The 26428-nt window shown below is 38.0% G+C and overlaps 2 protein-coding genes across 13 annotated transcripts in view; both read right to left on the minus strand.

Moving 5' to 3' along the window:
- Positions 1-280: 280 nt before the first annotated feature.
- On the minus strand, positions 281-6416 carry ly6pge (lymphocyte antigen 6 family member pge). Its single transcript, XM_030156874.1, has 3 exons — positions 6156-6416; positions 3059-3175; positions 281-1607 (listed from the first exon to the last, which is right to left on the minus strand). The coding sequence occupies exons 1-3, from the start codon at positions 6214-6216 to the stop codon at positions 1414-1416; spliced, it is 372 nt and encodes a 123-aa protein (XP_030012734.1). The 5' UTR covers positions 6217-6416; the 3' UTR covers positions 281-1413.
- A 1674-nt stretch (positions 6417-8090) lies between these two features.
- Positions 8091-26428, minus strand: part of tacc2 (transforming, acidic coiled-coil containing protein 2) — a 60656-nt gene continuing 42318 nt past the window's right edge. For 5 of the 12 annotated variants that reach the window (XM_030156837.1, XM_030156848.1, XM_030156839.1 and 2 more), the window contains 19 exons: positions 26248-26354; positions 24318-25734; positions 24062-24097; positions 22010-22067; positions 21330-21537; positions 20865-20914; positions 20626-20735; positions 19163-19316; positions 18585-18731; positions 18194-18235; positions 16923-16982; positions 13598-13738; positions 13427-13503; positions 12359-12402; positions 11774-11782; positions 10833-10993; positions 10577-10683; positions 10173-10293; positions 8091-9069 (listed from right to left, as the gene is read on the minus strand). In XM_030156837.1, coding sequence (XP_030012697.1) covers positions 9004-9069; positions 10173-10293; positions 10577-10683; positions 10833-10993; positions 11774-11782; positions 12359-12402; positions 13427-13503; positions 13598-13738; positions 16923-16982; positions 18194-18235; positions 18585-18731; positions 19163-19316; positions 20626-20735; positions 20865-20914; positions 21330-21537; positions 22010-22067; positions 24062-24097; positions 24318-25734; positions 26248-26354 — 3115 coding nt within the window. In that variant the 3' untranslated portion in view covers positions 8091-9003. The remainder of the gene's footprint in view (positions 9070-10172; positions 10294-10576; positions 10684-10832; positions 10994-11773; positions 11783-12358; positions 12403-13426; positions 13504-13597; positions 13739-16922; positions 16983-18193; positions 18236-18584; positions 18732-19162; positions 19317-20625; positions 20736-20864; positions 20915-21329; positions 21538-22009; positions 22068-24061; positions 24098-24317; positions 25735-26247; positions 26355-26428) is intronic. The other 7 variants (XM_030156845.1, XM_030156842.1, XM_030156838.1 and 4 more) reach the window with 7 other exon arrangements.

Here is a 26428-nt window from a genome sequence, read left to right on the forward strand (position 1 = left end):
TTCTCTATCAACAAATGTATGTAACCAAAGAAATATAGAAAAATCTATAAAAATACAATATACACTTAGCTGAAGCTGTTTTTAGTCATAGAAATCCTAAACTACTGCAAATTAATAGCAAGAGTTCATAATGAATCGGGTAAATCCATCTGCATGGATTTATTTATTGGTTCTTTGTTCCAGTGCATCATTGATTATTTCTATTGATTAAAACCTCAGAATGATAAGCATCTGAGGGGTACAGGTCAAGTCATTTAATTGCAATCATTTCAAACGCAGAGACAGTTAAAATTTTGTTTTATTATTGGTTGCATTTATATTGGCATATACATGTCAGAGTGGTTTGTTCTGTACATCCATTCCCCCAGAGAGCAGAATATATTACATCATTACACTATAGTATATACAGTAGACAGAGAATTGAATTCCTGGCTTCTTTTATTACATTTAGATTTTTTTCATACATATTAAACAGCCACAAATCAAGTAACACCATGCACAGTTTGGAGATTTGGTGAGCAGCTAAGGATTAGATGTACTAGGAGATAATACTCCACATTTTCACTTTTTTTTTTTTTCCCTTATAAATGTAATAACTAACAGAGTTCCACAATACTAGCATTTGCATTTTATGTAATTATGAAACATCAATCCAATAAAAGTTTGAATCTATTGTATTCACACTTGTTTTGCACTACAGAACAGAGTGGATTGTGCCGATACAGTTTCTTATCCAGTATACATGAGCCTCTTATGGGCCATCCTTATGTGTGCTCACACTCAGATCGTGTTTAAGTGACTCCAAACTCAGAGGATTAACCTCATCAGTTTAACACACCTGGTCACACTCACGTAAAAAGGCTTATGTGGATTTTAAGCATGTGAGAACCTTGTTTTTATCACATCCTCTCACACTCACACAGCCAGTCTGATGTGTGATTGACAGGTTGAAGGCTAATGATGTAACAACACACCAACTGCTTGAACTCTTAGCGCCATATTTAGCCACAGTCACATCTGCAGAAACACGGGCTAGGCTAATCTAATTGGATGAATTCATATGAAGGTAAGAATATGCTATGCAAAGTAACCTGAAAATCAAGTCAGAGGGATAGTCAACATCTTTTATCCCGTAGTTGCAAAATATGTGTGCTCAGCATCAAACAAAGGTATGGAAACTGACACCAGATGCCTCTAGCTGAGTACTTTTAGACAGTTCAGTCCATCATGATGCTTTACTGCCACACCTACAACTAGCGAAACTCCTCTATTCATGATATCAGATAGTAAGAAGACAACACATAACATGAAAATAGGCAGGATTATTTGGCATTACTGTGTTAAATGAATAAAGTACTAGTTGGCATTTGTGCTTCAGACAGATTGTTGGCATGATGAAGTTGAGCCATTGGTCTACTTAAAAAAATAATGGAACAGCAATGGAAGAAGAAGCATCAGATAATTAAGTTGTGGCACACGCGACGCGAGGCTGGTCACATTGCAGTTGTCGCCGTAGCAGCAGTGAACTCTGACGCCTGGTGATCTGTATCCCTGACTGTTGGCTTGGCTGCAGAAGGACTTGTATGAACATGACTTCATCACCCCACCTAACAAACAAGCAGAAATACAAGTCATTTGTGCTGTTTTTGTAGCTGACTTTCACAGTCCTTGCAAAAAAAAAAAAAAAAAAAAAAAAAGGGGGGGGGGGGGCAGAAAGAATGAAAGGGTAATGTAAACTCAGTGCTGTTCAAGAATGGTATTATGGTCAAATCAAAGTAGAAAATCAATGACTGTCCAAGCTTACTTATAATGAAAGTCCACAGTGGTTGATTCAGTCACTAGAGACTACAAGCAAAATACAAAGTGTTGATGTATTTTCTGCCCTGATGAAGACTCTCTGGAGTAGAAATAGGCTAGCTTTGGACAGTTATTGATCTTTTTTTACTTAAACATTGGTTTAACTTTTTATATGAAAAGCTTCGCTGAGAGAGAAAAGTGGTGGTGGAGTGTTTGGCTTTACATTTTCCATTACAGCTAGATATTTACTCTCAGGTCAGGACCTCTATGGAGACATGAAAAGTGGTGAAAATACAACATTTCACAAAAGGGTAACACTCTCTCCTGAAGAGCTACTTTTTGAAGAGACTCAGGAGGTAATGATGTAAATATATATATTATAAAATGCTTGCCTTTAGCAGGTTTAACTCATGAAGACCCAGTGCTACTTTTGTGGCAGTTCCCAAATTAATTTTTCTCTTTTTTTTTTTTTTTAACCTTTCTTAGCTGATTTATCACCATTTATTCAAATATTGTGTTCTTTATTTTACTTTATTTTACTTTATTTTAAATCAGGTATTTTCCTATATTTAATTCACTAATCATGTAGATGTCCATATAAGCTCAGATTAAAGTTGAGGGCTATAATATCAAAAAAAGAGAAAACTGAAAAAAACATGACTTTTTTTTAGTAAAATATATCATTAACTGAACATAAACCCAGTGTCTCCATCCACTGTCATTAATCCAACTCCATGTTTTACTGGTGAATCAGTATTGTAGAAGATGACAGTGTTTCAAACATTCACTTTAGAGCCTCTGAACATCCAAATGGGTCATATCTGATGACCATGAAAAGATGACAAACTGCATTTTTCCACCAATTATTTACATGGATCAATAGGATTAGTGGGGCAACAGTTATTAAACATTTTAGATCAGTAGGTGCTTTAGGTCGACGGTGTATATTTGGGTCTTTATGGGTTAAATGAGTCTAATCTTCAGCAGAGGAATTGTCTTGTGCCATGAACACATGGTGTCCTAATTAAGGATACTGATTGAGGAGGACTAGCAAAGCTCTTCATTCTCTTAAAAGCCTCAGACCCCCTGCTGAAAGAGATGTGTCTCCAGACAGCAGCCCGCCCCCTGTTTAACTCACATACATCCACACACACACTTAGGCAGAAACAAATAGAGTTTTTGGAATCTCTGTTAATGGTAGATCCAAAGTAAAAGTGAACTAGACAAAGGATGGCTACTCCATAGTCACGGTTGGACTCACTGTCATGGCCCACCACCACAGCACAGGCGTCAGAGTGGCTGGGACAGGACTTGGTGCCTTGTCGGTTGCAGTCATCATTGTTGGAGCCCATACATGTATAACATTGCAGAGCTTCGCCTGAAGAAGAGAGAAAAGGAAATCCTGCTATGACACACTCACTGAAGTGGTAAAAAAACAAAATGCCATGTCATATAAGACATGGAGGATGAGCTTTAAAATATCATTGGAGAGGTTAATCATTAAAGATGCAAGGTTTAAGGATACTTATGAAAACTTTTATCTACAGGGTGGGGAAGCAAAATTTACAATATTTTGAGGCAGGGATTGAAAGACAGTGTATGACCAATTAGTTTATTGAAAGTCATGAGAATTTATTTGCCACAAGAAAATTGACATAATAGAAAATGTTTTTATTCTATGTGTCCTCCTTCTTTCTCAATAACTGCCTTCACACGCTTCCTGAAACTTGCGCAAGTGTTCCTCAAATATTCGGGTGACAGCTTCTCCCATTCTTCTTTAATAGTATCTTCCAGACTTTCTCGTAATAGTTTTGCTCATAGTCATTCTCTTCTTTACATTATAAACAGTCTTTATGGACACTCCAACTATTTTTGAAATCTCCTTTGGTGTGACGAGTGCATTCAGCAAATCACACACTCTTTGACGTTTGCTTTCCTCATTACTCATATGGGCAAAAGTTTCTGAAAAGGTATGGATAATAGTGTTAGGTATGATTATGACATCAATATATGTTTGGTTTCAAAACAATTGACGTAGTGCCTGCTGAGAAAAAACAACTAAATGTTCATTGTAAATTTTGCTTCCCCACCCTGTATATAAAAACAGAGACATTTAGTTGTTTGCAGTCTTAACCCTTTATCGGGCAAGTAACTATTTTTGGTAATTTCTGAAAACATTAAATATGGGGCCAATCCCGTGCCTCAGTGAGGTCAAGAAGCATGTTGGTTTTTATAACACTAAGCAGAGATTCAGAGAGATTTTATTAGCATTTTGAAGCTGTAAATATGAATGAATGTGAATGATTTTTTTTGTCAGTTTATGACCTTATAACAGTTGTTTTATTGCATGTGTTTACTGAAAAGTAAACACATGCAATAAAGAAAGTACTTTTTAGTTTTATGGCAAGAGGAAGAAGACTGATGTCATGGCAACAATGAGAAGGCAGATGACAATGTCCAATAGCACATTAAGGTTGACATTTTGAATTTCAGAGCATTTCAATGAGTGCACTATAAGGGATTAATTCACACACCTGGTGGAACAATGAACATGCAAACCAAACTGAAAAAAGATAAGGTTACACTTAAACAATAGCTTAAGAGGACAAAAGGATGTATGAGATGATAAGATATGGTTATTACATGCAGTAGTATTACATTGACCAAATCAGAACAAATGTAACATGTATAGTATTACTGATAATGTAAACGGAGGGGAGAAAAATGAAAACATGAAAAAAATAATAAGTAACTAAAAATTGCTGTCACATGATACATTTCAACAAAGCAGCAATCATCATCAACATGAGATGTGTAGTTTATTGTAATATTTATCAGAAGCTCCAATCTACTTTTTATTCCGGTTTGGATTCAGTTCGGTGTTGTTCGCTGTCTTCCTTCTAGCTGTGTGAACTCTACGTTTGAGTCAACTCTGTCATGGGAAAAACCGGAATTCCACTTCAAAGTATGATCAAACCTTCTATCCTAAATGTACATAGGATCTGTTTGATGAGATCATGTGCAGAGGCATAGTAAAAGATGAACGGTTAATTCTTGCCTTATTTCACACAAATCTTCACTAATAACCAAAAGAATAAATCAAGTGATTCTTGATTTAAAAAGACATTTGTCTAACCTTCACCAAAAATCTTTCGGAGCCTACTTCAGCACATAAAACAGTTAAATGTCTCTCTAAAGCCCTCCAGAGGAAAGAGCAGTTTTTGAGAACTTGCTGACCTTTGAAATATCACTTTAACGCTTCCTTTTGAAAGCCTTCATCCGTCTCCAAAATTCTAAAATGGCCCTTCAGAAACAGCCTCTAATGCTTCTTCCTAAGAGGATCAAACACAGCTAGACTTATAGGAATCACTGAGAGCTTCAAACATTCTTTGAAACAGCACATCTCTTGTCTTGGCCATCAAAATAACATGCTTTAAACTCATACTTTCTTTTATCATTCAGTCTTTATGTCTGGATGACAGTGGCTCAGTCAAAATGCTTAGTTTATTGCAGATTTTGACCCAAATATTCTGATTTAAATGGCAAAATATATTGAATATGACAGTTTTAAAATATCACTGTAATTTCATAAAACAGATTAAGAGAACCCTGGTTTTAGTATGAATATATTTTTGTCATTTTTAGAAACCTCTTTCATAACTTCTCCCATATCCCAATTCATTTCTTATAGTCTGTTCCTTTTTCCCAGAGCTGCATGTGTTATCCTCTAGCAAATAAATTCCACAAAAGGCAGCAAATCAATTTGTTTACACAAGTGGATGGTCTTTTCTATGCTGCTTTTGTGCTGATCTGTGTGTTGACATGGCAAATAAATGCCCCCCGCTGCTCCTGGTTGACCCCAATCTATCCCCACAGCACAACCGCTCTACACATGCTTTAAGTATTAGCCTGCAGGCCTATTAAAAGATTAGGTGGTGGGATTGTATGTTAGTTACAGAAGATGACAGGCTGCAAAACTCAAGAGAATCACAGCAGAATTTAACTGCAATTACCAAAACCTGACATGACGTAAAGAGTATAATTGTGAAAAGGTCTCTGAGTTATGAAACATGTATTTTTACAAAATGATAATTTAAAAAAATCACTGTTAGTGTAATGGTGTAATATCCATCATCTAACTAAAAGTAGAACCCTTTTTTATTCCATTAAATGCAAAACATTGGATCCACTCTATCTATTCTTGGATTTTAAAGAGGTGAAAAGAGGCAAAGGGGTCTTAAAGGGGGGAAATTCTGACAGGTGACAGGGTAGGGCAGATGTCTAAAGAGAGGAGAAGTTAATAGGTTAAGCAGAAGATGAAAAGAAGAAGAATATTTAAAGGAAAATTCAGTTCTTACTGTAAGGTGCCAGTAGTAATAAGACAGGCAGCAGCATCGGCCAGTGCAGGACAGCTCTCATGTCGGTGGTGGTCAACTGTGGCCCTGAACATACAATGAAAAGCAGGTTGTTTGCTCCTAACCCCCCCCTGAGTATAATCTCATCTATCAGAAGAGCTAATATCCCCTCGTGCACTGACAAGACGATTAGCAGATCCTACACTGTTGCCCACGGCTCTTTTTAGCTTGTCAACATTGCCTCCTCAGTTTTGATTGGCACAAGTCAAGTACAGTCTTAAGAACCATCCTGAACTTCTCACCTTTCAGAGCTGTGACCACGCCCATCCATGATGTGGCTATTCCCATAGATACATCTTGTAAAGTCATTACTTGTCCCTATTTCTTCTTGTCCTTACCTGCACCATGAAACACATCTCTGAAGTCCATAAACCTGTCTTAGCATCTACGTGTTAATATCTGTATTTCAAAATCATCCCAGGAAGAGCATTAATAACATGTGACGTATACTTATAACACCATTATTTAACTGTGTATTTACAATTTTATATAAACATTGCAATTCCCTCACCTTCACTTTCAGAAAAAAAAAATTCTGTACTTAACAAGGTAGAGAAAGAAACATTGAAATCTTAATAAATGTGTAAAAGTAATTTGTCCGGTAACAGTGGTCACAAGGAAAATGCTTCCAGAATAAAAGTAATGAAATTTTTACCACATGAGAGTCACTGATAAAGAAAAATCAAGTAAAAAAAAATGCTGGTTGGCTAAACTTTCCAAGATACAGCCTTGGGTCAAAATGTGAAATTCAAGAATTAATGAGAGAATGGGTTTGACTCAAAAGGAATATTTGTCTCAGAGCTACAAGATCTACTTCAAAACACTGTCTGCACATTAGAATACATTCACTTTACAGGTTCTATTTAGTGGAAGATTTATAAAACTATTATATAAATGTACATAAACCAATATATATGTGTAATAACACTTAATCATATACCTTGAAAACATCAGCAAACCTGCACTTTTGTCATTTATTTTCCAATTAATCTTATTAAAATGCGTAACATTTAGCACATTTAATCTCTGAAGCAAATCATTTCTAAAAAAAATTGTAGACCAGTGTAACTTGTGAAATTATGCAGTAAAATAAAACCACAATATTTTCCCTCAGAAATTAAGCACAAATTGGTTAATTATCATCTATGTTAATTGCACTGCTGTTTTAATTTGTTCTTGGTGTCATTTTTGCATCTATTTCCACATCTACTAAGTGTCATATTAAATTCAAAAACTTTCAACACTTTCACTCTGCCAAAACTGTACTAGTGCATGTGTTTTTCAGACTGACCGAATGCTGCACAAAGTTTGTTACTTCTGTATTCGTATCTATAGTGGCGGAAAAAATTATTAGACCATCAACAATCATCAAAAACAATGGTTATGCAATCAAGTACTAATTCCTGTGTGTGTCATGTGACTAAAACAGACAGAAAACATGGAATTCCTAAAAGCACTGTTTTTGTCAGTACAATGCCATAGCTATTGATGTAAAAACTGAAGTGATTTTCGTTATTATCAAGAAAACATGGAAAATGGATAGATATCAGCTCTGAAATTAAACTCTTATGAGCTATTTTTGTTATCACAGAACGACAAAAAAAACGTGTGTGGAGTGATGGGTTTTAGTTTATAAAAATAGAATCCAGAGCAGCCACAGCGACTGCGGCAACAAATGTACCTTTAGTTGTACCAGGCATTAAAATGACCAAGAAACTGAAGAAAACAAGGGTCTAATAATTTTTTTCCACCACTGTACATCCATCCATCTTGATGATCGTTGCAGGTTGAGTCACCTTTAATGCTCAACGTCATGGAAAGTCAAAAATGTTTTCTGCGTGCAAATTTCACAGATAATGAAGAAGAGTGAACCCGCTGTGTTGTATTGCCATCTTTTATTGCACTTTTTAAGCAGATGCTGTACAGTAGCTGTGCAGAGAAGTCTGACTTGTTTTCTCAGTGTGACACAACAACCATTGCAGAACTAGGACATTTCCATCCAAAATTAAATTACTCCTGGTCACAACTGAATACAGTTACAAGTTCTGCTTTATATCAAAATAAAATCCAAAAAATAAAGTTGCAGGATTTTATCAAGTAAGCTATGACAAGGGCTATGACAAATATCTACAAGGTAACATAAGGGAAGCAGGTTGAGGATGTTAGAATTACTATCAAAAATGCAGGTGAGTCTTTTTCATACTTTTCTAAAGTATATACAAACATTAATGTTAAACATTTTCTTTCTTTCTCACATGCAGTAAGCTACAGGTAATGTGATAGTTTGTATTGTCTTAGTGCTGTATCAACATTTTAAGTCTAAGTCTCTGTTACTCTTTTTCAAAGTCTATCTTTGTCTTGTATTAAGGGGAGACAACAACAGTAACGGGGTGGGTAAACAGTCTTCTCCCTCAGTGGCTGTCATGGCAACATCATAGATAATTTAACCAACAAACAATCCTCTCACTTTCTCGTCATCATACACTGAAACACACACACCCACTCACACACACAGACATACTCATAAGTGATATGGTACATTTTCTATAATTTTAAACCAGACCCCGATACAGTACGATACACTGACACATCAAAATGTACAGAGTGATTAAGAGGAAGCCATTCCTGCGGATCCTTTATTCACAATGTCAGTAAGAGAATTAACCCCAAACGTCTTAAAAGTCCATCAGCTCTTTGAAGAGTGTTTAAATATGTCTGATCCAGTTTCCAAGTAGTTCTTCCACAGCCACTCTTCTCCTCTGTGAGGCTTGGTCTGGACGCTGTGTGGTGGCTAACTCTTTCCCATCTTGGCGATCAGCTCATCACAGATCTTTGTCAGCTCTTCAATCTCTTTGTTCTGCAATATACAAATGTTAAAAATACAGTTTACGTATATGTAAGCATGGGACACATATTTCATTATAGTACTTTAGTTTTCACACTTTTTTATGACACCTTTTTATTTTGACTCTATATTTCTCTATATCTATATTTATTATTATTATTATGATTATTATGATTATTATTATTATTTTTAAACTCAGGGTTTCTGCAGGTATCAGCAAATCTAATTTAATGCCACTTCAAACAAATTGAATGTCCATGTCCAACTGCAGATACAGTTATATATATTTTTACCATCTGCAGACTAACCAGGTTCTGAATAATTCCTCCTCCAACCACTTCTGCTGCGCCAATAACAATGATAACAATAATGACAATTGTGATGATACAAGTGGCAATAATCTGCAACACCCACAGGAACTGAGTAAAGTGGAAAAAAAACATGAACAAAACATCATAAACTAAAGCACAAATAACATCAGCAACACAACAGCAGTTGTTCACATTAATCACCCACAATAATAATAATCTATATTTAATTTAGTTTTTATGCATTTGAGAGAAGTATTGATTATTTTTATTTTGGCATCAGTGCATGCCTTTCCAATATCAACACCAAATTCAAGCTAAATGGATGGGACAGTAACACAAAATAGGACAAGTCCTTTGTGTGTCCATCGGTGCATATCACACAAAAACAAATGTAACAAAACAAAAATGCCGTAAAAGCCAGAAGCAGTTGAAACTGAGTTCTGTTGCTGACATTGAAAACTAATTTGCACATTAGAGTAAAGGTAATGTTATTATTTTCAGTATTTTTTTTCTTTTTGAAGTTACAATGTTTGATCATGTGCTTGTTAACTTTCCTCAGAAACAGCCAGAAGAAATGTCCTTGCTTCTTTCTTACTTCTTAATTCTATACTTTGGGTATACTTCACCACCAACTTTTTCACTTTCACTTGAGTAAAAAAGTTAGATCAGCGCTTCTATCATTAATGGACTTCTTTTTTTTTTTTCTCAAAAAATATCATCTATTTGAGTAAAGAACGTGTGTGCCTTTACCGCCTCTGATGATTTATTATCTAGGACTCATGCTAGTGAGGTTTACTGACTGACCTTTTGCTCCAAAGTCCGCTCCAAAGAGTCCACCTTCATCTGCTCCTTCCTCAGACTGGCCTGGTAGGCAGCTTGCTCCTGCTTTGCTTTGCCCCGCACTTGTGCTATCTCTGCATTGGCTCTGGAAACACATAATGAGAATTAAATCAGCCCTCCATAAGACTGCAAAGACTAATGCAAACACTAGCTCATGTTTTCAAGGCTGATAGAGAATTAATCTTTATAAAAGATGGAATATAAATAATCTACAGAAATAGCTAATTACACTGGCCTTTTTCCAAACATATTTCAACTGGGCGTGGAGCTATTGTGTGGTTATTACATTGTGGTGTTTTCCCTTTGGGGAATATCTGAATGGTCTTGGTGTATTGAACTCTATATAATGAGACTATGCATAAACTCACTTGTCTAGTTTCTCCTCTGCATGAATCTTTAGGGCCTGATACCGCTGTTCCTCCTTACGGACCCTTGAGAGATACTCCTGAGCACATTTCTTCAGAACGTCTTCATTCTAAACAGAAAAAGGAACATTTTAATGATTCTAAACTTTAGAGTCTAAAGGTTGCAGGCAAAATTTATGATGACTTACTGTACAATGCTCATTACATACTAAAAATGCTCATTATGTTTGTCAACTTTGCATCTGTCTTTGTTAGTCACCTTGCGGAAGCCCTCCAGTACATCCTTCATCTTTTCATAACGTCTGAAGAGATCTGCCAAAGACTTTTCCACAGAGTTAAGGTCGGCCAACGCCTGGTCCTTCTCCACGATCAGCTGCTGGATAGTGTGGTGGGAGAGAGACTTCTCTTTCTGGTCATCCTCTGATGGGCAAACACAAATGTATTATAGATCAGATCATCGTTTATATACTGATGAGTCAGCTGTGGCGGACACACATAATGTTAAAGACCTACATCATCAGACATATGGTACAAACAGTACGTACACACTTGAATGTGACTACTTGTCTAAACAGATGTGTGGATTAGTATATGATTTCACAACATCTTTATACAACATTATATGAGTATCTCAGATTAAATCAGTGGAACATGCAAAAACAAAAACTGAACAATGGAAAATCCAAAGATCCATAAATAACAGAGACAACGCTTATATCTAGATTACTTTGAGTATCTTTTAGTATCCAGTATTAAAAGACAAAGCTCCTAATGCATGTCAGCTCCCCCCTGCTTTCCCTTTCCATTTCTGTCACAAGCTTAGGCAAACACCTGCTTAACTTGCTAATTCTGCATGTGTGACTTTTCTAACCTGCTACTGTACCGAAGCCAAGAACAGATGTGTATTTAAAGGTTACCCCTGCGCATATATACATCTAAAAGTTTCATAATAGGACAATTGTGCTGAATATCAGTATTCACATAGTAGCAGAAAGGGCATCTGAAAAGCAAATGCCACAAGATTATGTCCTGTCCTAGCAGTAAAAACACCACAAATATTGTCTCAACATACAAGATGAAAAGCAAAAAAATGGACAAGCAAATGTCACTGGATGGGATGAAGAAATTGAGCACACCTGCTCCCCTCTCGAATGGACAAATGGAGAGATGGAAACTGACATAAATGACTACTTTACTCACCTGGCATGCCTGTCAGGGTTATCAAATAGTAAGGGGCAAAGATGGGAGCAGAACAGAAAAGAAGGGAGTGTGTTAAGTCAAGCTGGGAGAGCAAGACATGTGAGAGCCGAGTGTTAGACACAAGCAGAGACAGGTCCTTTTGTGACAGTGCTTCAATGATAGTAGGAACACAAATTAGACTGCAGCAAATTGAATCTCCAGAAATGTCCAAAGGTGTTGAACAAGATGTAAGTGAGAGCTGATACAATGCAAAGAGTGAGCCTGCAGTGGAATTTAATGAGTCTCAAAGACCCTGGGCAAGAGTGAGCAAAGATGAGCATCTTCTCTCCAGTGGCAACAGGATTCAGTTTGTATCAATAAAACAGGAGAGCAAACACACAACCAAGCTTGACTGTGTCACAGGACAAACATTTTACCCTCTGTGGCAATGGATTAGGGCATATGAAAACATATTTTGTTTGCAGTTTGCAAATTAATGGGTGCAGCAACAAGAAGTGGCAGAGGGTTGAGGAAGCATTTGGTTTAAAAAAATAATGTGCAATTTAACAAAACAATGTTCAGTATTGTATTTAACACTGGACTCACCTATCATCTGTGCAATCGTCTTCTCATACTCAGCAACAATTCTCCTGTGGATGGGAAATTACAGATCAACGATACACAAACAACTACAATTTCAAATACAGACTGTAATTAAAAGTAGTCATTGTGATCATTTTAAATGTATAAAGTTGAATTTGAATTTTTTATTGTTTTGTAAATTATTTTGTTAGAATTAAGGCGACTTGACAGTGAGTCAGAAACTATGAGCCAGCCTAGAATTTGCATTATTGAATATTAGTACAGGTTTAATCTCCTTAAATCAACGTAACTCTTCAGATTTGGATGTTTTTCCATTTAATCTGACTGTTTCAGCAGGAAATTCCCCACAGTCCCAAAAAAGCACCCAATAGAAAACTTTGTTTTGATAAAAGGCAGGTTGGCAAAGGTAAGAGGATTGATTAGCCATGCCTCCCTGTTAGCTTCTTAGCCACCCTTATCCTGAGTCCAATCAGTCAAATGAAGTAAGCCCAGGCTTAGCCACACTAACTGAGCTACGGCCAGCTGGACCCACACACACCACCTGCTGACAAAAAAAAAGTTTCAATGCTGAATTTCTTCAGCTTCCTGAAACCCATTAACAGCAATTTGTCTTGTATAAATGCTGCAAAGGCCATTTAATTCTACCTTTGAGTTCTTTGGGTGGTTGGAGATTTAATGACTGTAAAACTATGTACATACACTTCATAATATACATACAGAGGTACAGATATAGTTGAACTTTACTGAGTCATGAAGTACTAATAATTTGGAATTAAAACTATAAACTTGATATCCACTTCATTCTCTTCTTAAAAAACACTCCTTCTAATCTTAAGACTCCATGAGAACTCCATGAACTGGCCATCTGCTCTTGAATTAACACAGGACCGCTTTCATCGTTTAAGTGAGATGAACCAACTGACATATTGAGTCGTGATAATGGTCTAAAAGCGTCACACTAATGACTAATGACTCTGACACAGCACTCTGTTACTGAGGTGGAGAGGTGTTAAATCACTGCTGTATGGGCGGGGCTTCACACTGATGTTTGTCATGATAGCTGCGTCTTACCTCATCTCCACCACCTCCTGTCGACTGTCTTCATACTTCTTCTGCCACTCCAGAACTTCTTTCTCTTTTGATACAATCTGAGAAGCAGGAAACAACCAGCACGCTGGTTTAAATACATCAAGATAATCCAAGTGTATAAAGTATTTGGAACTTATGCCGTATAAAAAGCACCTCCTCTCGTGCAATTCCCAACGAGTGGTCCAGATCTCTAGGAAGATGGGGACTCTCCCCTTCAATATAGCTGGTGGTGGTCCTGGTGTACAGTGAACTCTTAGACACAGAACTCTCTATTGGAGATACAGCGTCTCTCTGCTGCTTCCAGGAACCAAATGAGAGAAGAGAGAGGAAAGGAAACATACCTAGTTATATACCAGACAGAAGCACAGACAGGACGTTACACACACACACTCTCTCATCTGAAGTTGTGAGTGGAACTGTAGGGCAGCATTAAACAATATCGAAATGTACCACAAAGCAAAGTCAATATGTAAATGAGGCAGCATAGTGATGCTCCAGAAGACTTGGTTAGCCACCGCATGATTGGATGAAAACAGTCTTCATAGCCAAACGATTGGCTGATGCTGCCCCCAGCTGAGCAGACATGAGAACCTGCTCATCTCTCTCAGAAGGTTGGATGTGATTGGGTCCAGGCAAGGCGGAGGGGAAGGAGGGCAGCACTGATACAGCAGGGACAGCATTATACAGAGGAGAGGAAGAGCAGAGCACTGGGTGGGATGGGGAATAGATGTTAGTGTTACAACATTAGTACTGGTGAGACTAGATTCCTACTAACTGTTGTGCTGCCGGTGACCAAAAGCCTCTACTGATCTAAAATGTGTAACAACTTGTGAAACACTGATCCTATTAAATTGTTTAAATAATTCAGATAAAATGCACTTCCTCAGCTTTTCAGAGGCATCATATGTGTCTCATTGAAAAATTCCGAGGCTTCGTAGTGAACATGGAAACACTGTCATTTCCTGCAACATCGATTCACCAATAAAACCAATGTAGTTTGACTAACGACAGCGGTTGTAGACATTGGTTTTAATGTTTAGTTAATGATCTATTTTACTGAAAAAGTCATTTTATCCTGTTTTTCCTGCTTCCATATATTTACCTTTGAATTTACCTTGAGTATCTACATAATTAGTAAATTAAGTATAAAAAAAATACCTGATTTTCACAAATAAAAGCTAAATTCAGACTATAATAATGTAATAAATGGTGATAAACTACTTAGAAAAAGGTCATTTGGCAGTCTTCACAAATAGTTCTAGGTCTTTAAGGGTTAAGTGACATATAAATAAAAACAATGATTTTCAAAAATTATAACTCCTGCATATAAGTCCCGCATTAGATACAATAGTAGTTGTTAAATCGGTTATTTACACATCCATGTCAAATAAACTCAAATACCTTTAGTTTCATTCTCATTGATAAGCAGAGTATTTTGGGTGAATATGATAGCTGAGTTGAGCTTTTACAACACAATATTTGACCATATACAATACAAATACCATTATTATAAACACTGAAAGAAACAAAACTAAAGTAAATAAACTAATTCACGCTAAACTGAAATTGAAATGGTTGCAACAGAATAAAAATAGAAAGCACATAACTTTAGTCCAATAAATACATGCTGTAACATGAGGAAAAGCAGAGCATCCTCTACCCATAACTAACAATGAACCTTAAGAAATGCTTTTATACTGAGAGGTACTGGAAATAAATATTTATTGTGTATTGTGATGTTTTAATGTTATCACTCGAAACACTCCACCTGCAACAGTTCCTCTTTAAGAAAACCTCATATTAATACGCAAAACACTCCTGTTCTGATGCCATTTTTGTCCCGGAAAACTTTGTTCTAAAAGAGACTTAGTCATCCTTGGGAGAGCCGGATTACAAGAGGATTTGATGAAATGCTTGCGGCTCAAAGGAGACAAGGCGAATCGCAAATATATGAAAATAGAGTGAGGTGTTTTGTCTGGTTGGAGCAGATATTCCAATATCACACTAAGGGTTACACTCAAGTAATGACACCGTCAAATTAATATAACCACAGATTTTGTTTATCTGACCCTAAACCTTGCATTTTACTGAGGTTTTACCACAAACTGTCCTGTGGAGCAATGACTCATTTGCTTAAAGGTGTTCCAAGACAATCCCCATAAAATCCCCTTAAAAAGCCATTACCATAAACTGACATTACAGTAAAAAAAAAAACAAAACACAATGTGGTACGCTCAGGAAATACAGTATGTATCCCTACACTTGCTGCTCCATCATATGACAGAAGGTGTAATATGGACCTTCAGCAGCTATTGCAGAAATCAATGTAAGATCAATCTAAAACACACGTCAAGTCAACTTAGCAATCATCAACAGGTCAGTGGAAAAAAAAAAAGCTTCTGCTCATGGGTATGGAGATGAAACTAACTCGCAAATTTTACAAAAAAATAGGACGTGTTAAGGCCACAGAAAATGAACATTAATTTACACACAAAGAATGCATGACACTACATATAACTATCCTTTAGTCCTACTACAAAGTAGCCATGATACTATAGTATAGTATAGTATAGTAACTACAAAGCATAACAGACAAATCTGCTTACAGTGACAACTAAAATGACAAACTATGGTAGTTTGGATTTTAAATATACAGGGATCCTAAAGAAGTAGAGTCAGACTTGACGACTTGTGGGGTCTACAACAGCTAGAATTTACAATGCAGTCTGTAGGTTTTGGAGACAGTTTTGACTCTGAACTCCAGCACACTGAATTTAAAATGAAATAATTATGATGATGATGATAAAGTGTTGACTTTTAGATTTGGTTTCAGTGCATTTTCATCCATATTGGGTGAAAAGTGTAGGATTTATAGCCTTATCTTGTACTATAATGTAACACTTGCATCAATTCTGTCTCTAAATACAGATCATGAATCACAGAGTAACTAATGATATGATATAATACACTAATATGGTGAAATACTTGATACATGACGCTCATTTACAATACCTCAAGATGTCTGAGTAACTAAAGAAAAAATAATTTAGAAAAATACTTGAAAATATTGTCTTATGCATTCCATGGAATTTGACAAAGTGATGTAAAATTAAATTAAATTAAACTAAATTAAATTATATAAAGTCTTAACTTAGTGCCTCTTTAACAAACATGAAAAAGTGATGACTCTCCATAGTCAAACTATCAAGGGAATCGTCCAATTAGGTTCGGTATTAGGAGAATCATCACAGAACATCTGCTTGTTTTAGTAAAAGATATGATTAGTTGGCACCAGGGTAATGATAACATATGGCAAGAGAAAGTAATATGGTGTATTCCTGTAGTAATATTTTATTCCACTCCTAAATGTCAACACTTTACATCAGAGTTAATTCATTTTTAATTCGATGTGTAAATATGGAATATATGGACTGCAAAGTAGTCGGGTTAAGACAAGGGTTAAATCTGTTACTCTTACTTTGAATAGAGAGAAACCGTTGATATTCCATCGACGAGTGCTGGGTTTCTTGGGACAAGACTGTGAAATGCGTGAAACAACAGCATAAGACATGGCATAAATGACTACCGGGGTAGAGCTGGTCTTACTCCAACCCTTACAGGAGCTTCTCCACTGTTAATCTATCACTGATTATTAGCAACAAAAATTCTATTTTTGGGACCTGTATCAGCAAAGCACACAGCAACCGTTACGTCAAGTAAGGTTCAGGAACAAGGCCACTCCACAGCCACGTATCCAATCTAGTACTGTTTGTCTCAGTTCTCTCAACTCCACCCTCCCATTCTCTCACTCCCCATCTCTCTCTCATCCATGTATCCCTTCCTGCCCTATTTTACTTCTGTGTTCACACATCTTCCAGGGTCCATAGTCAGCACAGGCAAACATCACCTGGAATAAATCGCTCATAATGAGGCTCCTTCCTACTAAGCCACCAAGTTTCAAGAGGGCTCCTCATCCTCACTACCATTATTCTGTATATGTATGATACAATTGTTCCTCCCTTTCCATTTTAACTTACATGCTGTGGCACATTCCTTATTTGTGAAATAAATTGTATTGTATGAAACTGTGTATTGAAACCATCCTGAAGTAGCTTTTTGTTAGTGCTGTTAGTTTGGATAAAGGACCAATTCGCAAAACAGGAATGTGACCAGGATTTAAAGTGATGATACCAGAGCAGAGATAAATCAGTTTGTAACAGTATTTTCCATCAGTATGAGCTTAGAAAGACGCTCCCAGTCACATTCATGCTCATGTAGGCCTCTCATGAACAGGCAACATGCATGTTGCCCAGCATGCATGATAAGGCAAGGGACTAGCATTCTGTTCTGCAGGACTCAGCCTGAAAGAGCTGCTGGTCGGGGAGCGGGCTGGACACAATAAGCCATGTTAGAGATTTCATATGTTGGGTCTGAAGAGGTGGCAGATCTGTGGATGCAGAGCTGCAGCCACCATGTTGATAAGGCCATGGGTTTGCACTCACACTCAGAATAGTGTGTTTAGGGGAAGGGAGGCAGGCTGAGACACACTCATGCACGCACACAATAGTTGCTGCACACGCGTGCATTTACACACACCTGCTTTTCTATAATCACTCATTTTGCTTGGGTGAGGGTACATACACACATCCATACTCTCACACACAGCTGGCGCAGGTGCAGGCTGAATCAGCGCAGTACCTGGGGGGTTACAGTGGAGAGGGAGGGGCACTGAGAGATGTTTTTGGCTACCTGCAGAGCCTCAATCCTCAGGGCAGCAAGCACCAGCTCCTCCTGGGCCGCACACATGAGGAGGGGGTTGGGGGGTCAGGGGCAAGGAGGGGGTTTGCGGCCCAAGGATAAAAGAGCAAAGGAAAAACATATAGACACTTGAGTTCAGCGCATATACTTGCTGCTGTGTACATTTCACACAATTTTTAACAGTATTCTAAAAACAGCAACATAGAAGTGAAAGAAACAAAGAAGGAAGCTGCAAAAGGCAGGATGAGAACAACACAGGTGACACAATGGGAATAACATGTGCACGAAAACACAGACTTTCACAAATTAGGGCCACAAATGTGCCAGCAGCGGCAAGGCCATAAGGTTTATCAAGAGGGTCATGTGTAGTCTGTCAACACACCTGTAGTTTTTGGGCGAATGCAGTGGGGTTGGTCTCAGCCAGGTCAGGCTCCAGGTATTGCAGGGGGTCGTCACACTCAGACAGCCTGTCTAACAAGGGCATGGCCAGGGCTGGAGCAGGGGCCTCCCAGGGGCCCTGGCTAGAGGGCTATGAGGGCACCGGGAGGAGTAAGCAGAGGGCAGGGAGGGGGCAGGGGGCAGGGGTCAGCATGGCAAAGCAAGCGCGGAGTGTTTGAGTGGCAGCACTGGGAGCTTAGTCACTGAGTTTCAATCTGGGAACGAATGTGACTGGCTGAATATCTGTTGTCAGTGACAAGCCATTAATGAGAAACAGTGTGACTGATGGCATTCACGTAGGGGGTCCAAGTCCTTTTGTATGCAATTAGCTGTGCAACATGGCACTCTGTCGCCCCCTTGTGACTAAAAAATGACATGGTATAAATGTTCCCAAATCAAAATTAACACATTTATATAAATAATGGTGAAAGTACAATGACTGATGATGAGTTTTGGTGATTTTTTTTGACAACATGATAATGTAATAAATGCCTGTTTAGTGTGAATGGAGGTTCAACTCACCTGTTCATCTCTGTCGGTGCTTTGTGTTCGACTAAGTGCCTCACTCTCTCTCTTCCTGCCCTTGTCCCCAGCAGAACCCTCAGGACCAGGCCGGGAGCTCAGTGTGGGGGTCTTCATACCTGCTGAGATCTGGGCCTCCATCTCCTCAAAACTCCTGCAGAGCATGTCAGAAATAAAACAGGCATAAAGGACATGACACACCATGTATTAAAGCTTTTGGATATGTAGAATGAGTGTTACTGTGAAGCATTACTGGAGCAAATTAGTGCCCCATTCGGAAATGTAATGTATGTAAATGTATTGAACTGCTGTATATGAAATGCACATACATATGAATGGGCCTATGCTAGTATTGATTATTAATAACCAATGAGTCTGGTTACTGACATATAGAACAAATATATAGCATGTTAAAAATCAGTTAACAAAATACAGTTCAAATGCTTTTACACTGACTGTCAGTACAAGTCAATGACATCTCAGCAATATTTTTTGTCAGCTTTGACACAGAACAGGAAGGTTCATAAATACTGTAAGACAATAAAAGGAACAAAAGTTATTTTCTCTCTTCTGTGTTGAAAGGCTTTTACTCGTGATGTATAAGCAATGACATGAAGAAACAGAGAGAGAGGCAGCCACAACACAGAGCTATGAAAATTAATATACAATAAGATCATCAGAAATGGACAATAACGCTCTATCCTCGATACAAGTACAAAGTATGTATGAAAATTACATTGCATTTGGAAATCCAGATATACAGGGGTTGGACAAAATAATGGAAACACCTTAAAAATCAACAAAATCTAATTTATTATGGTGTAGGTCCGCCTTTTGCAGCAATTACAGCCTCAATTCTTCGAGGTAATGATTCATACAACTTGTGAATTGTTTCCAAAGGAATTTTAAGCCATTCTTCCGTTAGAATACCCTCCAACTCTTTTAGAGACGATGGCGGTGGAAATCGACGTCTTACTTGAATCTCTAAAACTGACCATAAATGCTCAATAATGTTGAGGTCTGGGGACTGTGCCGGCCATATGAGATGCTCAACTTCATTAGAATGTTCCTCATGCCATTCTTTAACAATTCTAGCTGTATGGATTGGGGCATTATCATCTTGAGGTGAAGGTGTTTCCATTATTTTGTCCAACCCCTGTATGTCTACCCATACAACATATATTTTTCATGATATATAATATACTTAATGTATGTACAGAAATAATACCACAATTATTTTGCCTCATATGTGATAATAATAATATGTGATAATAATAATAATATATAGCCTTAGAGGTAACTCATAACAACATCATTGTTGATATAGGGACTTTATATTACATTTTAACATGGGGGATACCAAATGCAATGAAGAACATAGCAGTACAGATTAAAGCTAAATGATACATAAGTAAACCCATTTTTAAAAAAATGAGAAAAATGTGTAACAGAGTGTGACGTACCCTGTGCAGGGGGAGCTGGGCTCAGATCCACGTGCACATGTAGTCTTGGTTAAGTTGTCAGACACTGAATCCAACTTCAGGTATAAAGAAGGCTTCTTCACAGAGAGGGGCTATAAAACACATCAGACAATAAAATCAAATCTGTCTTACTGTCTGTACCAAACATGTAATACATACATATAGAGAAAAAACTTCAGACGAGCCCACAATAAATAATATGAATAAGTTCAAATACTCACAGGCGAAGAGGAGCCAATCTTCTCCATGTACTCGATTTCATAGTCTGGCACTGACATAGAAAGACAAAACAAAAGTTTTAGATGCAGTGGAAAAGATTGAGAAATATTCAGTCTGTGTTTATCTCTGGACTGATGGAATCACAGGCTGAAGCAGGGCAGTCTCTGTCCTGTTTCATCTCTGACCCAGATGGATTGAGTCAGACAGCCTCTGGGAAGAGGAGGCTCCTATGGGGGTCAGAGGTCACAAAAGAACTGGGCCAGCAGGCTTATTCTACTGGCACAACAAAAATCCATAATGTTGCTGGATGAATAAAGAGTACAGCAGATGACTGCAGTATGTAACAACACATCCAAACATCCTTTCAGCTCTGTCTCTGGCTGTGGTTTACTTTGATCTCTATATGCATTTGTTTGGACACAGGTGGATGAAGCTACAAAGAGGGAGGTGAGACAGCAGAGCCTGACCTGGAGTCTGATGAGGAAGGCTGCTTTCATTAACGAAGGATGTGAGGTCGCTCGGCTGAGGGAAGTCTTGCTGGTCAGAGTTCAAATTTGCTTCCATGTCGTGAAGTGCTGCCCACTGATGACTGCTGGAGGAGGCCAGCTTCTCCTCATCTGTGGCGTGATCATCCTGAGGATGAACGGAGGTGGGTTCATCTGCAGGTATAGGGTCCTGCAACACAAAGGAGCAGGAAATTAAAAAGTCAGACACACAGAGAATGAACACCATTATGAATGTTACAAATACTACAGAACTGTTCTTCATAACTGTGATTATTGTTTCTATCCACCTGTATGAAAACAGCTGGATAAAACAGATAGAACTACCATGTTTTTTTTTCTATTTCCAAATCATTTTTGGAATTAGATATTAGACTTGCACTCTTAATCTTAATTTTCAGTGGTGCCCTCCCTTGTATATTAAGGTATTTATTACTTCAAATCTGCCATGTGCAATTTTGGTTTATATAGTCAAATAGGTGAATGGAATTTTTATCCATATATTCTGCTGCGATCATAAAGTGGCTTGTCTTTTTCATTGGATACACTGCAGACTCGCATAGCAAATGGATACTGTTAGATTCCTGCGAAAGTGGAAAAATTTAACAGGCAAATAAAAAGCTTAGAGTGAAATAGGCTCGTACCTGAGATGGGTCCATTAGTGGTGATTTCTTTGGCGACCTCTTGACTCTAAAAGTGTTACTGAGAAAAAGGAAACAATCAGTTATGAAATCCAGAATCTCTATGCATCTACTTATTCGACCCAATATCAACAGTCTAATGTTATTTGTTATGTATCTCAATTGTGCATTTGGGCTAAAAAATGAAAATCTGAAACAGTGTAAATCTGCTTTTAAATAACACACCTTGTTTTACTTACTTATTATTATTACTCATGATTAAAAATAGGTACATATGGGTTAATTCTGCTGTCAGTGCCCTTGACCACAGTGCTGATGAAGATCAGGAGTTGTATTAAGTTGTATAATTGTGTTATGTGCTAATGCAAATGCTAGATGTGTATGCATTAGGATGGGTAAAATGCAGACTGAATTTCCCTATGGGGTTAATCAAGTAAGTTAACCTTTTAACCTTTACAGCAGGATGTGAAATACATGTGAATTATACATGAAACAGAACTACTTACTGTGAGGCTGAAAAGAATAAACAGTCAAATATTTGTGGCAGCTGAATGTGTTGATTAACTGTACAGTCAGGAGTAGTGGTAGATGAATGTAATGTTATGAACATTTACTTTTTCCATAAATCCACAAATAATGTGGATATTTGTTAATGTAGTTGATTGGTTAGCTAATTAAGACAGACAATAGACAATTCGCATAAAACGTGAACACAGAGAGCTTGGACAGCATCTGAGAACCTTCCATCGTTTTATATAAGAATATTCTTGATGCATTATCTTAATTGTTTGCACTGATGTTGATGTAAAACACAGCATCTAACAAGTTGGACCTGATTCTTACTGCACCCACTTTTCAAAGAGCTGTATTGTTATAAATGCTGTTAATGTTCCTCAAACTTAGATGTTTTTAGTAATTGTATCTTAATATTGTTTGATTTATGTCTGTGGCTGCTTCCTCCTCGCTTTAAGATACCTTTTCAGTGTGTTTTGTTTCACAGATCTGCTTTATATCTTCATCATTGTATTCATATTCATTCATTTGCAAATAAACTGAACAGAACTGGACTGAAATGAAACAAACACCAGAGGGAGCCTCTCCTTCACTGCATGCCTACAGACCGGTCATATGTTGCACACTGTGCTATAGACGGGTGGCAAATTAAGGGAAAAACCATCACAGTGTTTCAGTAAGGACAGTTCCTTTATAAAAAGCACCTAAAAGTCTGTGAACTCCAGGATCATTCTTACAAAAGACATTCCCTCATTTGGCATTTTGATGAAGGTGGAAGTAGACAGAGGTAACTGTTCCATAAGTGTTCATTTCATATTCATTAAACTATTAAGTGACCCCTCATGTTTTATGGATAGAGACATTCTCATCCTGAGAGAGACCACTCACATCAGGTTTTTCCTTTAAATTGTCAGTGGTGGGCATGTTGATAGTGCAAATAGCCCCTATATAGCTCCATAAATACAGTTTCCTGCCTTTAGGAAATGTTATTATCTAACTTTACATTAAAATTGTAAACTGATTATTGTCATTACTAGTTAAAAACACTTCTTCAATTTATAAGGAAGATGGTTTATGAATTAATGTACCAATTACATTATTTTCCTTAATCACTATAAGCAGTAAAAAGGGGAGACATTTGATAGACGTGTATTTAAAGAATATGGTCATGCAGTATAAAGTAAAAGAGGTCATCTAAACATACTAACAGAGAGCCATTATCCGGATAATATATATATGCTAACAAGTAGTTAACAGTGAATATGAGTATCTGAATATGAAGTTTAATTATGAGACGTTTTCACTAGACTTTTTTAGAGTGAGATTATACACATACATTACAGACATGAGAAGCTAAAAACATTTATTCTCCAGTTAAAAGCAAATGGGCAGGTTACGTAAAAAGTGTAAATGGATTGTTTGGTAGTCACAGGGGACTGTGATGTTTCTGTTAATAGGAAGAGAAGTGACCGCTAACAACAGGGCAACATGCTGGTTTAAAGGGATGAAAAGTATGAATGATTGTGTTGTCCCTGTACTTACAACAGACAACATAGTGAGGACACACCTCTGGACTTCCTGTGACATATGAGAATACACAGACACAGGTGACAGAGAGACAGACAAAGGACACTGGCATAACAGACAGTGGACAATGTGCAGACAAACTAACCTAAAAGACTTCACCAACAGAGACAAACAGTCCTATATGATATTTCACTGTTTGATAAGAGACGGGAGAGACGATTGTGGAATTGCGTGGTGCTACAGTGATGACCAGAGATTATGTTGAACTTACGATTTGATTGGAGTTTTCTTCTTCTTGGCAGGTTTGTTCTGATTTTGGTCCTCTAGTTCCGCAATGTTGTCATTGTCATTGTCATTGTCAGCCTCATTGTCATTAGCTGACACTTCAAAAGAGGCCGAGGCCTTAGGAGGGGAGTTGGCCATCTTATTGGAGGATTTAAAAGGGTCTATGGAGTCATCAAAGTTATTGGCGTCGAAGCTATAAGAAGGTCTAGACAGTTTGGGGGAGTTGGCAATACCTTTTTTAGAGGAAAATGGATTGAAATTTGGATCGTCCCACTTGTCAGGTTCAAAGTTATAAGACCCTTTGGAAATGGGGATCTCCTCCTCATTGCCGTTTTGTGTTGGTGGGGGGTTGTCCAGCTGCTCTGTCTGTGCTGCAGGGGCCTTTTTCAGCCCCAGCTTTGGTCTCCTCAGGGGCATCTTGGCACCAGGCTTCTTGCCAGGTTTCTTGGGCGGGGGAGAGGCCTGGTTTGATGCCTCACTGTTCTCTTCAGAGTAGTCAAACTCCAGCCTTACTGACTGACGTTTGGGTAAAATAGGTTGCTCTTCAGGGTTGTTAATTGGCTGTGCACAAGGAGCAGGAGGACTGGGCTCCACAGCCGGGACAGGGGGACTTTCTGGTGGGGTAGCAACGGAGACACACACAGGACCTCTACGATCTAGAACAGGAGAGTTGGCTATTTTACTACCTCCAGTTTTGAAGGGGTTGATATTTTCAAAATTATCTGGATCCCATACATAGGAGGCACTGGGAGGAATGGGAGAGTCGTCTTTGACGTTTGGACTAGCAGAGAGAGGGGTCTCTTCCTGACACAGAGGTAAGGCAGGGACGACAGGGGTCTCTCCAAGGCTGGTGTGATTGGTCTCCTCAGCTAGAGGAGGAGGAGTCTCCACACGGCCTTTCCTAGTCTTCCGGAGGGTTCCTCCAGGGCTTGGTGTTGCAGAGCCCCCCTCTGCTTCCTCTGGAGCCTGTAGGGGGCTGGCAGTTCGAGGCTTTGCCCGCTTGTTGACCTCTGGAGTGCTGCTGGATGAGGCTGGTCTTGGACTTTCAGGATTTGAGTTCTGTCGTAAAAGTGGCTTCTTTTTCACAGACCCAGGTCGAACTTTTTTAGGCCTACGGAGTGTGCCAGGTGCACTCTCAGTGCCTACACTGAAGGATTCAGAGTGTGGACGGAAACCTGGCCCCACAGATCCGTCCAAAAGAGCAGAACTGTCTAGTTCTCCTCCCTGGAGGCTAAGAGAGCGAGTCAAAGTGTGACTTGTTGAATCTGCTGCACAAAAGTCAATGTTATATGTTCCACTGGCTGCAATGGGCTTGTTTTCATCAAAAACAATGGATGGGGAATGGCATTGTGGACGATCTGAAGTCAAGTCAGGCACAGGATTACTGACTGAGGAATCTAATTCTGAAGGACACAGAAAGATATGGAAATATTGTCAGTTAACAAAAATAATTCTATTTTGTTTATATATTTATTGTTGTTATTTTATAATGTATAAATGTAACATTATTTTTAAATTTGAATATCGTACAAAAGAGTTTAATCACATTTAAAAAGAAGAAACAAAGACATTTTAACACTATTACAACATAAAACTGAAGTATTCAAATTTACATTTTCAGATCATAATCGACAAAGCAAAGAGCTACAGATTGCAAGGAGCACACACCTGTTACTGTCTGCTTAAACATGTGATTATAGACTACTTTGTTTTAATGAGTTTAGTAAACCTGTAATAAACTGCCATTCTTCATATTGAAAACCTCAGATTTTGCATTGATGAAGCTGCATCACTCCACTAGATGGAGCAAGAGGACCTTCAATTTTTTTATTTTATTTTTTTTCCAACCTGCATTCTGCTTTTAAAATGCAGGTTGTAATAGACTTAATAAACTGAAAAATTATCTTTACTTTTACCTTTTACAGTTGATGTGAGTTGCTGGCTTGGGGGATCTGTAGGAGAAACAGCCTTCACTGGAGTAGTGGATTCAGGAGTTTCAAACGCTCCATCAGAGTCTGAGCTCCTATAACAAAAGATAAGGACACAGTAAGTAAAGACCACAACTGTTCAGATTGATACTACTTAAATACTGAGGAG

Source organism: Sphaeramia orbicularis, chromosome 15 (assembly GCF_902148855.1).
Source record: "Sphaeramia orbicularis chromosome 15, fSphaOr1.1, whole genome shotgun sequence".
In the NCBI taxonomy this organism is placed as follows: Eukaryota; Metazoa; Chordata; class Actinopteri; order Kurtiformes; family Apogonidae; genus Sphaeramia; species Sphaeramia orbicularis.

Excerpts from the sequence above, each read along its gene's own strand:
- ly6pge (XM_030156874.1), bottom strand. The coding sequence starts at position 6,216 with ATGAGAGCTGTCCTGCACTGGCCGATGCTGCTGCCTGTCTTATTACTA. Across the intron at positions 3,176-6,155 it reads ATTACTACTGGCACCTTACA|GCGAAGCTCTGCAATGTTAT; the intron begins GTAAGAACTGAA and ends TCTCTTCTTCAG. Across the intron at positions 1,608-3,058 it reads TGTGGTGGTGGGCCATGACA|GTGGGGTGATGAAGTCATGT; the intron begins GTGAGTCCAACC and ends CTTGTTTGTTAG.